This window comes from Cervus canadensis, chromosome 8 (assembly GCF_019320065.1).
Source record: "Cervus canadensis isolate Bull #8, Minnesota chromosome 8, ASM1932006v1, whole genome shotgun sequence".
Classification (NCBI taxonomy): Eukaryota; Metazoa; Chordata; class Mammalia; order Artiodactyla; family Cervidae; genus Cervus; species Cervus canadensis.
This window is the reverse complement of record NC_057393.1, coordinates 39,508,450-39,525,667: the sequence shown is the minus strand read 5'-3', so window position 1 is coordinate 39,525,667 and position 17,218 is coordinate 39,508,450. Positions and strand designations below refer to the sequence as shown.

Sequence of the window (17,218 nt, the reverse complement as noted above, 5' to 3'; positions counted from 1 at the left end):
TCTATGAAATTGGACTCTGCTGGCAGGAAGAATGGTGGGGGTGGAGGAGTGGGCGGCTGTTGGATAGACAGCTGACAGTGTCTGGCAAAAAGCTAATTGCAATGAAGCAAGTAGTTAGACATTAGTCATTTCTGATATCTATAATAGAAGTCTATATCACTTTACTTTCCTAACCATTTGATGTGAAAGGGGGCTGATTTTTTTTTTTATCTTCCTACTGTGTGCCAGGAACTATAATGGAATTTTGTTTGTGTGTTTGTTTAAATAAATTTCCATTCCAGTTCTTCTGGAAAGCTGTTATTTCTCTCCATTTAATAGATGAAGATAAAGTGCACAAAAAAGTTAAATAAGACACCATAGCACTCCTGTCTTGCAAGTGGTAGAAGCTGGAATCTCCTACAGGTATATGGCCCCAAAGCCTGAACTGTTGGGTTAAGTCTCTGCAATGGCTTCATCCTGGTGTCAGAACGAAAATTGTACTGCAGTATGAGAAATAATTCTTTTATGGCCCAAAGTGCAACTTGATTGCACTCAGAGTGGCCTAGATTTACCTCAGAGTAATTTAAAATGTATGTTGGGTGTGGTGATTTATTTAATAATCTTTCCTGAAGCAACTGCATTCCTGCCGATTGATCTAATGTAAACCACAGTGCCGAGGTGTATTTACCTTTGGATATCCTTCTGAGGATGGGCTTCCCTCGTAGCTCAGATGGTAAAGAGTCTGCCTGAAATGCAGAAGACCTGGATTCGATCTCTGGGTTGGGGGACAGCTATCCACTCCAGTGTTCTTGTCTGGAGAATTCCTTGGACAGAGGAGTCTGGCAGGCTACTGTCCACGGGGTTGCAAAGAGTCAGACATGGCTGAGTGACTAACACAACATCCTTCTGGGGATAGGAGACAAACACCTGATCCCCAATGAATACTTGCATGTAGTACGTAACAAGCACATAAAAAAATCAATAAAAGCTAGTTCTCATATTTGGATCAAATTTCATACTTATCTTACCAATATTTTAATACAAATAAGATACCCTCTGGGTCACGGCATATTTATGATTTACACATATTACATAAAAATAATCTTTCAAGTATAAAAAAATAATCTTGGGTTTTAATGTCTGAATCCTTCCAAAAATAGCTAGAATGGGCTTAGGTCATTTTTTTTTTTTCCTGAAGCAGGTCCCAATCTGTAAACGTGTGACTCAGGAGCTCCATCTTTCTGTGTCTGTCATTAAAGGCATGGGAGTGACCCTTTGCTTCCTTTTATCTAAATCAGATTAGGTCACTGCAGCCCACGGCCTAGGTTATGATCATGTCCTTTATCTCCAGCTGTAAACTGCACCCTTTTCTTCCTGGAAAACATGAACTATAACCTAGTGGGGAGAAGAAAGGCTGCTGGATTGACCAATTAGAAATGAGACTCCAGGACATGCATGAGGTGTTCTGGCCTCTCTCACCTGCCAGCAGCCTACACCTGCTTATCCAGTTCTGTACAGTGGTCAGTCTGAAAGGAGTGCCCGGGAGCCAATGACATGTTTGTGCGAAGGTCTCACTGGCTGTCTTATGTGCCCCATCTGTAAGGAGACTGTTCACTGCCTGGTTGGTCTGTATTCTATACTTTGTATTCTGGAAAATCTGGTTCTGTGTGTGCAAGGAGGTCAGGATTCTGAGCTTACACACACACACACAAAGTAAGAAAAAGATGGAAAATTAAGGGAATTAAAAATTAAGGCTCAAAAGGTCACAAAAGAAACATTGTATTAACCAGTCAGACATTTTCCTCTCATTCTTGACATGACTTGCTCCTGGCTATAAAAGTAGAGCTGGCAAGATCTTAGAGCTGCTTCCACATTTCCTTGGGGGCAGTTGAGACACATAGCCCTCCAGGTGGGACCCTGAACCCAGAAGGATCCTGGTGTTGGGTGTAATACCTTGAGGGCATAGAGAGAGTGAAAGTCAAAGCTGTATCAGTTTGGAGAGGGCCGTGCCCCCTCCCAGGCCACTCTTGACTGAGACTTGATTTTTCCCCACCTCCTCTGGGAACAGTCAGGAATTGCTCAGATGGTTCCTGAAGCTACTTGTTAGCTGTTCCACGGGTACCAGGGTTGGTCTCCGTGTGCTCGTTGTGAATATATGGTCCCGATACCCCTCCTGTGCCTGATTCCCCCACACTGTTGTTATGTGAGGATGAACAGAGAGAGGACTCTTTACTCTTTAAAAGGTCCATTCAAAGAGGAAATATGGTTGTGTCTTTGGAACCTACAGTCCAGAGATAAAGGCAAGAAAACAGGAGCTCTAAAACAAAAAGAACTTTCAAGAGGTATCTTACAGGCTAAATGTATCGCAAGGCTGTAGTTTAGATGTTATCAAGCTTCAGGAATATGGGCTCTTCTGGGAGCAGAGAATAGGGAGCAGGTGGGGGTTAAATCAGGCATTCCTGATGAATGTTTTTGATTAGTTGTAGACCACTCTGAGTGCTTCCTGGTAGCTCAGCTGGTGAAGAGTCCATCTGCAGTGTAGGAGACTCTGGTTTGATTCCTGGGTCAGGAAGATCCTCTGGAGAAGGGATAGGCTACCCATGCCAGTATTCTTGGGTTTCCCTGGTGGCTCAGATGGTAAAGAATCTACCTGCAGTGTGGGAGACCTGGTTCGATCCCTGGGTCAGGAAGGGCATAGAGGAGGGAACGGCAACCCACTCCAGTATTCTTGCCTGGAGAATCCCCATGGACAGAGGAACCCAGTGGCTACAGTCCATGGGGTCACAAAGAGGCAGACACAACTGAGCGACTAAGTACAGCAGAGCACAGACCACTCTGAATTGACGGAGTGGTGAGGAGCCCGGTTGTGAATGAGAGAAGTGAGCCTGGGAGGGTCCAATGGAGGATGACTTACAAGTAGATAATGAAGTTGGGACTCATACCCAAGCTGAAGCCAAAGGCTGTCTTTGCACTATCTGCTCCTGGAGCCTCAACTTAAAAAAAAAACAAAATTATTTAGGCTGTGCTGAGTCTTAGTTACAGAACCATCCTAGTTCCCCAATCAGGGATAGAACCCAGGCCCCCTGCATTGGGAGTGCAGATTCTTAGCCACTGGACCACCAGGAAGTCCCAGAGCCTCCACTTTGAAAAGGGACTTTATATTTTATTTGTGTATGATGTCGAATCCTTTCCCTGTGCCTTTGGCATCCTCTGGGGTGTCCTGTTTCTGTATATTTCTGATCCTCCAAACTGCAGTATTTATCTTATCTCTAGCACTCGAAGTCACCTTCAGTCTGTCTTCCCATGATAAGTGCTGAAATGTGAGGATCTGGAGAAGACAGCATTTCCAGCATCATGCCAACTCTCCTGTCATTCATGTTACATGGATTACTTCCTTCCTTTAAGGACTATTTGCTTATTATTATGGCACTTAATTTGTCTTTCCTTCTGCTGGAAATGGAAGAAATACTAGACATCGTATTGGCTTGATCCACTGCAGTCAGCAATGTCTGTACCCCGCAAGGCGCCATCACCTCTCCCCTCCTCCCTTGCTGCCCGTAGTCCATTTTCAATAGCACACTCCAAGGTCACTTTTTAAATTATACTGCCATAGATGTCCCTCATTTGCCCATAGCCCTAAATAGTTCCCCATTTAACTCTGAGTAAAAGTGAAAGTCTGTATGGTGACCCTGTGGTGACCTCTTACTTCCCTTGCCTCTCTGGTTTCATGGCCCACCACTCTCCTCTCCACTCATCCTGCTCCTCTTGCTTTTTCTCAAACACAAAAAGACGCATTGCCGCTTTAGGGCATCTGCACTGGCTCTTTCCTAATCCTCATCTCCTTCAAGCCCCTGCTTCTTTTTGGCTTCAAAGTGGTGTGTGTGTGTGTGTGTGTGTGTGTGTGCGTGCATGCTCAGTCATGTCCAGCTCTTTGTGACCCCATGGACTGTAGCCCACCAGGCTCCTCTGTCCATGGGATTCTCCAGGCAAGCATACTGGAGTGGGTTTTCACTTCCTTCTCCAGGGGACCTTCCCAACTCATGGATCAAACCCACGTCTCCTGTATCTCCTGCATTGGCAGGTGGGTTCTCTACCACTGGGCCACCTGGGAAACCCTTGAAAGTGATACCTATCTTGAAAACGCCATTTATTACCTGCTGCCCAAGAGACGCCCTCTGCAGTGTTCCTGATTTTCTTACTTTTTTTCAATAACACATATTACCTTCCAGCTTCTATACAGTTTATTTATTGAACAAGTTTATTCTCTGTATGTTCGCTCCACAAGGGCAGAAATCTTTGCCAGTTTTGTTCACTGATGACCTCCACATACCTAGAACAATGCCTGGCACATTCTAGATGTTGAGTCCTTGTTTGTTGAATAAATATAGGACTGAATTAATAAATTGACTATTAAGAGAATTAAATGAGCCACCTGTAAGTTCTTAAAGGCTGGTTAGCGCCTTTGGAAGATACATTTTAACACAGATCTACAGCCAAATATTTACTAAGCTTTTGTTATATTCCTGGGAATGTGATGGGACATGTACTGTATACTTTAAGGGAATTACATTTTCATTTGTTCGACAAACTGTGTGTGTGTGTGTATGTGTGTGTATGTAGGGCTTCCCAGGTGGTTTAGTGGATAAAGAATCCACCTGCAATGCAGAAGATGCAGGTACAATATCTGGGTGGGGAAGATTCCCTGTAGGAGGGCTTGACAACCCATTCCAGTAATCTTGCCCAGAGAATCCAATGGACAGAGGAGCCTGGCAGGCTATAGTTCATGGGGTCACAAAGAATTGGACATGACTGAAGCAACTGAGCATGCATGCGTGTGTGTGTACATATATATGTATATGTGTTTATGTGGGTGTATATATAGACCTTATTATGTAGGAAGCACTGTTAGAAACTTAGGTTAGAAGACAAATAATAACAAATAAGTGTTCCAAGTATCAGGCTCAGCAGAGCCAGATTCTCTGATTGTTTTTTTAAGAGAAGCTTTAATCTGAATTTTTGTATGAAATCTCTCAGTTTTTTAATGTTGATAACTAAATTAGAATTTCTAAATTTACTGTGACAACAAAATTAAATATTTGTCACCACCATATGTTGCCTTTGGGCTTTGCTTATAATATCTGCTAGTTTGAAGGATAACATAGTATCAATTCAGAAGCAGTCTGAAACTTTTAGATGATAAGTGGATCTTAGAGGATGGGCAGGATTTAGGTGTGCTGTGGGGAGGAAAGAGGGAAGGAGTATTTTTCTGTGGCTTCTGGTACCTGGAGCAAAGGTGTGGAGGCAGGACAGGCAGAGTGCTGACACAAGGGCTGGGGAAGGGTGATGGAGGAGGTATATTCTTAGCAGTAATGGCAGTAGTCTCCCTTGGGTTATACTGAACTATCCTTTTTAGGTTAAACTTATTGCATTTGTCAGTATACAGATCTAAACAAAGTATTAGGTAAGACAGAAACTTATCTCTGTCATAATGGTCTGAGTGTAAGCAAACTAGGGTGCTCCTTTTCTTAGTTCGCTAAGGCTCATTCTCATGAGCCAAAGATGGCTCAGCTGCAGGTTAGCATTCCAGCCGGTGGGAAGGGAAGGGAAGGATGGGTGAAGGCCATGACCCTTTCTTTAAAGGCAGGATCCAGACTTTGATCACAGTACTTGTGGTCACACCCCATTGGCCAGAACACGGCCACATCTGATTCCAAGAAAGCCAAGAAATGTAGGTTTTTACCCTGGTGGCTATAAAAAAGTTACATTTTAATAGTAGAAAAAGAGAATGGGTATTGCAGATTATATAGCCATCCATCACATTTGCCCTTGTGAGGTAAGGTATCTCTTATTATGTCCTCCATTTTCTAATTGTTTTGGTAAGACTTCAGTGGTAGAAATGGAAGGTAATCCTTTTTAAAAAAAAATAGAATTATATTTCTTTCTTTATTTTTGGCTGTGCTGGGTCTTTCTTGCTGCATGGAGTTTTCTCTAGTTGCAGCAAGCAGGGGCTACCCTCCAGTTCTCGTGTGCAGGCTTGTCACTGCAGTGGCTTCTCTTGTTGCAGAGCGTGGGCTTTAGCGTGCTAGGGCTTCAGTAGTTGCAGCTCCCAGACTCTAGGGCACAGGCTCAGTACTTGTGGTGCAGGGGCTCAGTCGCTTCACTGTAGATGAAATCTTCCAGGACCAGGGATCAAACCTGTGTCTTCAACATTGGCAGGCAGATTCTCTACCACTGAGCCACCAAGGAAGCCCCAGAAGGTGATCCTTGACAATCATTTTTTCATCTTTTAGATTCTTGTAGGCCACTGTATTTCTGGTTAAATCAAAGTAGCTATCAAAGTAGCTTGGTGAGGTTTGTTTTTGTTTGTTTCTTTGTTTGCATAAAAGGTCTAGAGCAGCTGGTTTTCAATTTTGTTGTTGTTGTTGTTCTTGGGACCCCTTTGCACTCTTAAAAATTACTAAGAACCCTGAAAAGATTTGTTTCTGTGGAGTAGCGGTAAAGAGAGGTTTAACTATTGGTTTTCATCTATAGCAACTCAATCAATTCTGGTGTTTAAGATGTATTGAATTAAACATTTTATACATCTAGAAGCTCATTATGGAAAGCTTTGATTTCTGTGCACACTTATCATTGCTTTTGGCCACCCAGCCCTGCATCTACCTTTTCTCACTTGGCAGATCCCGCTCTGCCTCCTATGGAAGAGTGAGGCACTAGATATTTGCACTTTCAACCACCTTCGCAGCCTGGCTGCAGGCATGTGACTAGGTTCTGCTGGTCAGATGCACTTCCATCTCATATTTTGAAATAGAAACCAGTGACATGAGAATGTGTGTTGCAGCTCCTCAGGTGGTTTCCAGGACAGCAGCTGGTGTTGGCAGTGGAAGCCATCAGCGACAGGCAGCAGGCCACAGCTGCTGTGTGATTTGGGGTGATGTTCCCAGATATGTAGCCTCCAAGCCCAGTTTCTCCGGCCCTCTTGGAAATTTGTGATCCATCCATTATCGTTCTGTGGGTTCTTTGCTTGAAACTGAGAATCCTGCTTGATCCATTCTCAGATGCAGTGTCTTTCAAAGCATTGCTTGGAAGTCTCACGAATCAGAATTACCTGGGCCACATCCTAACAATCCGTGCCTGTCGGTGGACTTGAAACTAATGGATCCAGAATCCTTTTGAGTTCCAGGGATCTGAATTTCACTTATTTTATTTTTTCTTCTTTGGTCATGCCAAAGAAGCTTCCTTAGTGGTAAAGAGTCTGCCCGCAATGCAGGAGACCCAGGTTTGACCCCTGAGTTGGGAAGATCCCCTGGAGAAGGAAGTGGCAACCCACTTCAGTATTCTCGCCTGGAAAATCCCGTGGATGGAGGAGCCTGGTGGGCTACAGCCATGGGGTCACAGAGTCGGAGACAACTGAGCAATTAACACTTTCTTTGTTTGGCCATGCCACCTGGCATGTGGGATCTTAGTTCCCCGACCAAGGATCAAACCCACCCCCATCCCTGCTACATTGGAGCACAGAGTCTTAACCACTGGACCACCAGGGAAGTCCCAGCAACCTGCATTTTAAACATCTTGGGTTTATATGATTTTAGAACTGCTCTCCTAAGGTTTCCAACTTCTTAAATTATTTGTGCTCTGTTTAAAGATCTGAGTAAGCCCTCAAAGAATTCACTCTCTGTTTTTAGGAGACTCTAATCAATGGGTAACTAGTATTCCCTGTCCTCTTCTCTCTCCACCCAGCCTCAAATTCTCCCTAAGCCTCTTTGTTCTGTCTCTTCAACTCTTTTAATGTCTTTTTTCCCCCCTGGCCTATTCTCCCTGAGAAGTAGTAATTCCCCCAATGGGATTGCCTGTGTTCAGTGGTCCCAGGATTGGTTTGGATTTTAAAACTATGCCGTGACTGGGGCTTCCTGCAGGTCATTTCTTTCTTGGGCATTTCTGCAGCCTACTGGTCTACAGCTTGATTTTACTGCAAGGATCACTGGAGAGAATGAAGGGGAGAGATCGGAACGTACTGAGTGACTTTCCTTGGAAAGCTTTTCATTCATGGATTCAGGCCAGAAAATAGCACAAAAGGATTGAATACTGTACCTCTGAAGTGTCTAGTATCACAGAAGGTTATAACTTGAAAGAAGCTTAGTCCCCTCATTTCATGAATGAGGAACTGAGGAGAAGTTACGTGTCCAACATCACGTAATTGATTAGTGGAGTTTAAAAGCCAAAATACATTTAGAAATGGGAAGTGATAATGCAGTGCTTGGTCTAAACTAGCATACAAAGGAAGGAGACTAGCATTTATTGAGTGAGTATTTAAACTTGGGTACATTCACTTAACATCTTGAAGTCTCAGCTTTCTCAGTTGCAAAATCAAGATTCTAATAAGAGCAAACATTGATATGATATTGACTGTGTGCTGGGAACTGTTCTAAGCACTTTATATGCTAAGTCATTTAATCCTCACCACATCGACATGACTTAGGTGCCATTATTTTTTCCCTTTATTCAGATGCACAGAAAGCTATATAATTTACCTGCAGTCACCCTGATAAAATATTCTGTTTTCTATTGCTGCATTACAAATCACCCCAAGCTTCATGTGTCAAGACAACATATATTTATTATCTCACAGTTTCGTGGAGTCAGGAGCCTAAGCAGCCTAGGCATAACTAGGTCCACTGCTCAAGGTCTCACAAGGCAGCATGGAGGTGTTGACCAAGGTAAGGATCAGATCTGAGGCTTGAGGTCTTATTTTAAGTGCACGTCATTCTTGGCAGCATCATCTCCCTGTAGCTATGGAATTCATGATGACTGAATCTTCAAGGTCAGCATAAGAATGTCTTTTTCTTTGAAAGGTCTCCCACTCTGGATAATCTCCCTTCTGATGAACTTAACGTCAAATGTTTAGGGGCCTTAATATATCTGCAAAAATCTGTTCATCTTTGTCATATGACAGGACATAAACATGGGAGTAATGGTCCATCACCTATGCCATGTTTTGCTGAGGTTAAAAGCTAGTTACAGGTCTTCACTACACTCAAGGGGAGGTGATTATATAAACTTTTGGACCCCAAGGGGTGGGTATCGCAGCTCCATCTTAGAATTCCATCTACCATAACCAGGAAGACTTAGGTGAAGCCCAGACTGGCTCCAGGTCTAAGAGTCCATGTTTTCAGTCACAATGACCTCTTTCTCCTTCTGAAGCAAGTAAACCCACTTTATAACCTTGCATGGTGTTCTAAGAAAGATAACACCCAGCAGATTCTTCCTGGCTACTAGGCAAGAATTAAATCTCTTCATACCTCCTGTTTTCAAAGTCTGCTTCAAGAAACCTTATAACCACCTGCAGTTTTGTACTTTCAGGAAGAAATTTCCAGTCGTCTCAGATTATATAACTTATTGCAATTGGTTCATATTTTTTCTTAGACAGAAATAACCCTGGGGTTGGGAATATGAGACCTGAATTCTCAAGAAATAACCCTAGCTCTGCTTTTTTTGCCTTTGAAACAGATGAAGTGATTGAGAAGAAACAGTAAACATCGTCATCTTGTAGACAGGACAACATGGATCAGCCGTTAACTGTGAACTCCCTGGTAAGTGGCACCAACTGGTATTTTACATGTGGTTCGAAAACCCAAAAAGAAGAACAGAAACACACCAAATGTGAAATGAGTCACAACTGCTTCAAGAAGTTAAACACTTGCCGTTTTCATCCACCTGTGTGGTCCTCTCCTTTGAGGAAGTGACTAATAAAACCATCTTTGCTACAATTAAAAATAATTCTTTTTTTTTCCATGGAAGTATGAAATTTTAATTCTCTGGTTTGGTTCCAGGAGTGTAGTTCTTTAGCACGACAGCAGAGAGAATTTCAGAGATGACATTGTAACAGGTACTTCAACTGTTCTGTACCTCAGTGTTTTCACAGATGAAAAATTAGAGGTTTACCTTGTGTAGTAATAGCTAAGGAAGCATTTTATGTTTAACACCGAGATGTGGCTTTGGGATCCTTGTGTAAATGTGCAAATACCTGAAACCCTTGTCCTTTTCATCTCTTCCCCGTACAGCCAACATAGTACACACCTTCTTGAGCTACATCTTAGGAGAAATAATGTGCTAAAGAGGAAGTAACAGGGGCCTAGGGATCCCATGGGTTTATTGTGTGTCCCAGATCAGTCTCTGAATGTGAATATAGCAACATTATATAATCTCCATGGCCCAGTTTTGTACTTTGCACCTTAATGACTTTTGGAAACCATAGTTTTAATGTTACCAACCTATCACTGGAGCTTGATAAACAAAGGTTGTCGTTACCATCCACCTTCTCCTGATGACCCTCCCAAACCCACTCACTGAACTTGTCCCCCTGGGGACAGCAGTATACCGAATACCCTATCACAGAAAGCTGAGCCCCAGAACACACACAGACGGCCTAGTGCTTGCTCTGAAATAGGGTAGTGTTCTCTCTGTGGAAAAAGACCTTCCCAGTTGCTCAGTCGCTTTTGTGAGTATGTCTGAGGGGCAGAAAGTTGTAGGCACTTTTCATTTTCTGACACTGTATTGTCAAGACTGCCACATTTCCACCTCCTCAGAAGGAGTCATTTTCCTGGAGCTCCTCATGTGTTTTTCTAGAGCATTATGTGAAAATAATTAAAATGTTAGTGGACCTGTCAATGTAAAAAATGAACACTAAGGCTTTGTCATCTGGAAAATTTTATTTATATCCAAGGAGTTCATATTCAAATGAAAAATTATCGATTGATGAAGAGTTTAGGCTATTTCCCAGTTTATCTCTGAAATCAGTTTTAAACTTAAGTAGAGAAGGGACCTGGAAGGGAGTGTTTGGCCTCGGGAACGGCGTCACGATGTGGTTCGAGGTTCTTCCCGGGATCGCTGTCATGGGCGTGTGCTTGTTCATCCCGGGAATGGCCACCGCGCGCATCCACAGGTTCAGTAACGGGGGCAAGGAAAAAAGGATTGCCCATTATTCATATCAGTGGTATATGATGGAAAGAGATAGGCGTGTCTCTGGAGTAAACCGTTACTATGTGTCAAAGGGTTTGGAGAACATTGATTAAGGAAACGTTTTCCTGGTTGATGAAGAACAACTCAGTCATGCTCTTCTATCCCTGCTAGTAGATTATGCGGCATATTGTGTAGCATGCATTGTATTTTGTAGTGTATAATAAAAATAAAAAATCAAAAAAAAAAAAATAAATAAACTTAAGTAGAGTAGCACCATTCCCATAGATGAAAAATAAATATTTTTTTCTTCAGGTAAAAAGATAGTCTAATTATAATCACATTGTTCCCTTTCTCTCTTCCTCCTTTATTTGATATATTTATTGGTTATCATTTGTGTTACAGGGAATATACTATATTCCAGAGCACAAAGATGAGTGTAAAATGATTCCTTTCCTTCAAGGAGCTTATAAGGAGTCAAAAATACTTGTAAACAAATAATTATAGCTCAGCATAGACTGCATAGTAAAAAAAAATGGACAAGTTACTTTTGTGCATACAGGAGGCTGGAAGTCTGCCCTAATTTTCCTAGATTTTTTTTCTGATGTCACTGAAGCATTAATCTGTGGTCATGTAACCGCATTCTTGGAACACAGTCAGCATTATTTGGTTACATGGGGTTTATGCTGCTTCCTCACCTGCAGAGCTAAGAAGCTGCCACAGAGACTGTGTGTCCCTCAGAGCCTAAGAGATGTGCTATATGGCCTTTAACAGAAAAAAAAAAAAAATTTGTTGACTTTTTCACCTTTCAGAAGCACTGACTTTTTATTGAATAATTATCCTGAACTTATATGTTCTCTGTTTTTCCAAATGTGTATGTGTTTTTATTTATAAAATACAAATGTATTAATATCACAGACCCTTTTTCAGTAATTATTATCATCATTTTCTTAGCCAGGGATGAATTAACAGTGTAATTATGTTGGGGGTGGAGGGGGGAAGGGAGGAAGTGGTGTGTCCATATGCTGAAAAAGGCTTCTTCAGGACTATTGGTGGGGTTTTATTCACTTGGTAAAGATGCAAAGAGGCCTGGAAAGTTTCTTATTAAACTAGATGTATTCTGGAATAGAATTGAATACATACAGTAACTTTGGATCCAAAACATGTCTTGGAGACCCTTCCAGTATAATGATATGATCTCTGCCCTGGCAGGAAGCCATCTCTTGGCTGACTTTCGTAAGGATATAATGGTCAATGATATTTTACCTAAAATGATCTAAAACATTCTCATACCCAGGAACTGCCACTGAACTGTAGCTGAAACCTGCAAGAGATCTTAGTCCAAAAGAGTATATGTTTACCCTGCAGATATGTGCTTTTTTGGTGTGCAGACCACATGTTTAAGCAAAAAGGCTTCACTTTTATCTTGTTATTAACTCATTTAAAAAAAAAAAAAAAACTTTCCTTAGGTACTGATGTCGGATATTTAGTACAAAAAATACACCTATAATTTCAGTCTGTTCATTTCTTCTTATAACCAGAGATTCAAATTTGGCTCTGCAGAGAAAGTTAGCTGCGATGCCAGACCACACGGATGTCTCCCTCACTCCGGAAGAACGAGTCCGTGCCCTAAGCAAGCTGGGAGGAAACATCACCATCAACGAAGATATCACTCCACGCCGCTACTTTAGATCTGGAGTAGAAATGGAGAGGATGGCGTCTGTGTATTTGGAAGAAGGAAACCTGGAAAGTGCATTTGTCCTTTATAATAAATTTATAACGTAAGTATTTTATCTTGGAGATCTTTGAAATGAGAACATTGGGAACAAATATTTACATGCTATTTTGATGAGACAGCTTCGATGCCAGGCATGTATTTATACTCAGATCAAATTTACGATCTCCAGAAGCAGCAGAGGGCCAGGTTTTTAAGTTACAAAGTCATGTACTCAAAGGTGTCCCAGTATTGTCTCTGAGGCTTAGGGGTGGAAGATCAGAGATGAAGTGAGGTGCAGGGATATATATCCATAGGCCAGCACTCAGTAACCTGAGTGCCCCCTTCTCTCTCTTCACAAAATTTCTTGTTCCCTGTCATTCTCCCTTCACAAGAATGCAAGCCTTTGAGACCAGACATCTTATTGTGGCTCTATCTAGAGCATCTGAAAAACGTGCCATTAACATTCTTGAAATTTAATTTGATGGGTTGAGACCAGGGGTAAATTGACAATCCTAGGAAGGAACTTTTTGGGGGACAGAGTGTAGTAGTTGCTTTAACATTGTAGTCAGTATTTCTTAAAGCAATTATTTAGCTGTGTAAGAATTGTTATGTATAAAAGATCTTCCAATATATTGAAAGTGGCAACATCAAAATAGTCATGAAAAAATATCACACTTCACATTAGATAGATATTTGTTAATAGCGTATCCTCATTTGAACTGAAAAAATGGAATTTGGACTTTCTGTACCAATTTGCCATCTTACTGATTGTGAAGATCTCCTGTTACCAAAAGTGATCTCATCAGAGCCAAAGCCCTTATTTTTGTTTTCACTGAAAATCACTCATTGATTGGTTGTATTCATTTACTTGGGGATTTAATCTGAGAACATGCAAGAAGTTGAAAAGATTAACTGTTTTTTAAAATTCGTTTTTGGCTGCGATGGATATTTGGTGTTTTGTGCAGGCTTTCTGTAATTGTAGCCATTGGCGGCTACTCTCTAGTTGTGGTGCTGGGGGGCTTCTCACTGAGGCGACTTCTCTTGTGGAGCACAGACTCTAAGCGCAGGGGCTTCAGTAGTTGCTGCTCTCAGGCCATAAAGCCCTAGCTTAGTAGTTGTGGTACACAGGCTTAGTTGCTCCTCAGCATCTTCTCAGACCAGGGATCAAACCTGTGTCCTCTGCGTTGGCAAGCAGATTTTTATCTATTGCACCACCAGGGAAGTCCAAGATCAACTGTTTTAAATGCTGCATCCATGGCTCTACCATGGGTGAAATTAAAGGCAATTAGTATGGTATGAAGAGTCAGACACGACTGAGCAACTTCACTTTCGCTTTTCACTTTCACGCATTGGAGAAGGAAATGGCTATCCACTCCAGTGTTCTTGCCTGGAGAATCCCAGGGACGCGGAAGCCTGGTGGGCGGCCGTCTATGGGGTCATACAGAGTCGAACACAACTGAAGCGACTTAGCAGCAGCCGCAGCAGTATGGTATGCAAAGTGGTCTCTTCATTTTATTGATGTTAATTAACTTATTGGAAATTTAGAGAATGGTTGGCAACATTCATTTTAGCTGGGAAAAATCAGAGACTTTCGAGAAGGTTAAGAAATAACTATGAAATTGGATGTTATCAACTGTCATCGATAGCACACATTTTCCATTTTAGTTTCTGAAGTGGAAGTTACTAATTGATAATATTTTTTTCACCTTCTGAGTTTTACACACACACATAAGTGTGGTAAAGGGCCACTATACTATCTGAAGGCTTCTCATTGGCACCAGTGGTAAAGAATCTGCCTGCCAATGCAGGAGACCCAACAGACTTGGGTTCGATCCCTGGGTCAGGAAGATCCTCTGGAGTTAGAAATGGCAACCTACTCCAGTATTCTTGCCTGGAAAATTCCATGGACAGAGGAGGCTGGTGGGCTACATACAGTCCATGGGGTCACAAGGAATTGTTCATGACCGAGCGACTGAGCACACACGTATACTCTCTGAGTTACTGTATTTGAATTCTCTCCCATCACTAACAATATGATCATTGGTTCAGTTATCCTCTGTGAGTTCAGTTTCTCATCTGCATAAATTAAAGGCTTATTATAAATGAAAATCTGAAGTCTCTTCAACTCTGCATATCAGTGACTTTATTCTACATATAAAAGACTTAGGCAACTGACACCTTATGTAGTTTATTTAAGCTTTAATTTTCTCATTTGAGAAATAAGAATTATAATACCATACCTATGCATTCAGTAGATGAGATATGCGTGTATATGATTTGTAAACAACAGAACATCAATAATTATAAATGAAGGTTGCTCATCCATGTCCAACTCTTTGCAACCCCACGGACTGGAACCTGCGAGGGTCCTCTGTCCATGGGATTCTCCAGGCAAGAATCCTGGAGTAGATTGCCATTCCATTCTCCAGGGAATCTTCCTGACCCAAGGATCAAACCCAAGACTTCTGCATTGCAGGCAGATTCCTTATCTTCTGATTCCTTTCCTTACTGTCTGAGCCACCTACCCATGGGTGTAGATATTCTTAGGGGTCACAAACTCCTATTCTCCTTTCCATAAAGGAGACCTAGCCATTCTGCAGTTAGGAAGATATGAGGAGTTCTGGCTAATGAAATGCGAAGGAAAATTACATGTATCAGTTTCAACCTGAAACAATCAGAAGTCCTTAGTGATTCTCCAGTCCCTTTTCTTTCCCTGACCAATGTTTCAAACAGAGCAACTATAAGATACCAGGGTCTCCATCAATTTCCATCCTCCATCAGCTTGGGTTCCCAAGTATCTGAACCGTCTCAGAAACCCCAGCTTGTACTGGTACCAACCATGCCTGGGAAATAAACATTTGTTATTTTAGGACCCTTAGCTTTTGAGGTTTGTCAGTTACTGCAGTATTGCCTAGCCTCTTTGAGCCAATAAAAAACTAAGTAGTTAATTGAAACATGTCTGTGGTAAATCAATAATTAAACAATTTCAGAGCAAGGAAGAATGTGCTACTATGTTAATCAAAACTAGTATTTGCTCTAAGGGCCATTTGTTCATTTAACAAATATTTATTGGGCATTTATTATGATGAGATGGACACTATTCTACAGGCTGAGGATACATCAGTAAGAGGTAAAAAAAAAAAAACAGAATTTCATGCCTTTGTAGAAGCAAAATCTTAACTTTACCTGGAAACAATGAACCTGGTTTGCTGTAAGGATTTCCCTTCATTTTTACTGTCCATTGTTCCTGAAAAGGTGATGAAGAATAATTAACTATTAATTAGCACCTCCTAATCCACTAAGGATTCTGGCTGACATTTATCTGAGTTATGAATTTTCGTATATGAGTTTTTAATACACATATATCTACCATGCCGGGCTTCCGTGGTGGCTCAGCTGGTAAAGAATCCTCCTGCAATGTGGGAAACCTGGGTTCGATTCCTGGGTTGGGAAGATCCCCTGGAGAATGGAACAGCCACCCACTCCAGTATTCTGGCCTGGAGAATTCCAAGGACTGTTCCATGGGGTCACAAAGAGTTGGACACAACTGAGTGACTTTCACACCATGGCACTGCTGATTCATCAGTGGCCCTTTGAGTCTGTTTCTGTGAGAAGGTGTTTTTATCCGTCTTTCCAAACTCTTACATTTTCATGTGGTACTCAGTATTGCCAGCACTATACCCAAGTAAAATGGTGCTCTAGTGGGGTTAAGTGCTCAAGACCTGAGAAAAACTAAAGTGATGTGATCTGTTGGGGAGCGTCCTGACTTTAACCCTCTTAGTTTGCTGAGCTTAACTCCTCCGTAATGCCAAAATCATATTTATACCAACCTTTGATGGCAGATGGAAAGAATATAGGTTAAATAAAAAGGAAAATGGCAACTCACTCCAGTATTCTTGACTGGAAAATCCCATGAAGGAAGAGCCTGGCAGACTACAGTCCATAGCGTCACAAAGAGTTGGACATGACTGAGCTCACATAAATAATGTTATTAACCATGTCCTTTTGAAAAGGAGGTTCATTCTTATATTAGAAACCATCACTGAGCTTTTTCTGTCATATAACTCTAAGGATGTGTTTTCTCTTTCTCCAGTTTGTTTGTAGAAAAGCTTCCCAACCATCGAGATTACCAGCAATGTGCAGTACCCGAAAAGCAAGATATTATGAAGGTATTGAGTGATCAACTCTCCCTGGAGGTTCAAGTTCCCCAAGTATCCATTATTGATTCATCCCTTTCCTTTCCTCCTCTAATTCTCTCGAGAGTTTCAGTGCAAAAAAAAAAAAATCATTCCATTAGCTATGATATTTCGATCTCTTCTTAGACCTTTAGTCATCATTACTGTGGGATGTCTACTTAAAACTGGGAGAAGAAAAGAAAAAAATCAAGAATGCACTTGATCTTACGATATGAAGAAGGTATTATTTTATGATTGCTCTCAGAGATTGAGAGAATAGTTGTCTATTTCCCCATACTTATTTAAGACAATCATTTTGGCTGGTTTTGGTTATTCCATACAATTCTCAACTCAATACCTATTTGAAAATCAGTGTTGATTATCAAGGCAGTAA

General features: G+C 41.5%; 2 protein-coding genes across 6 annotated transcripts in view; both read left to right on the top strand.

Moving 5' to 3' along the window:
* The window catches only part of STAMBPL1 (STAM binding protein like 1), a 49,769-nt gene that overhangs the window by 18,568 nt on the left and 13,983 nt on the right, over positions 1 to 17,218 (top strand). For 3 of the 5 annotated variants that reach the window (XM_043476132.1, XM_043476133.1, XM_043476134.1), the window contains exons 2-4: positions 9,484 to 9,566; positions 12,496 to 12,713; positions 16,743 to 16,818. In XM_043476132.1, coding sequence (XP_043332067.1) covers positions 9,537 to 9,566; positions 12,496 to 12,713; positions 16,743 to 16,818 — 324 coding nt within the window. In that variant the 5' untranslated portion in view covers positions 9,484 to 9,536. Of the gene's footprint in view, positions 1 to 9,483; positions 9,567 to 12,473; positions 12,714 to 16,742; positions 16,819 to 17,218 lie in introns of all 5 variants that reach the window. The other 2 variants (XM_043476136.1, XM_043476135.1) reach the window with 1 other exon arrangement.
* LOC122446206 (NADH dehydrogenase [ubiquinone] 1 alpha subcomplex subunit 1) lies at positions 10,788 to 11,184 on the top strand. Its single transcript, XM_043476137.1, has one exon. The coding sequence runs from the start codon at positions 10,836 to 10,838 to the stop codon at positions 11,046 to 11,048; it is 213 nt and encodes a 70-aa protein (XP_043332072.1). The 5' UTR covers positions 10,788 to 10,835; the 3' UTR covers positions 11,049 to 11,184.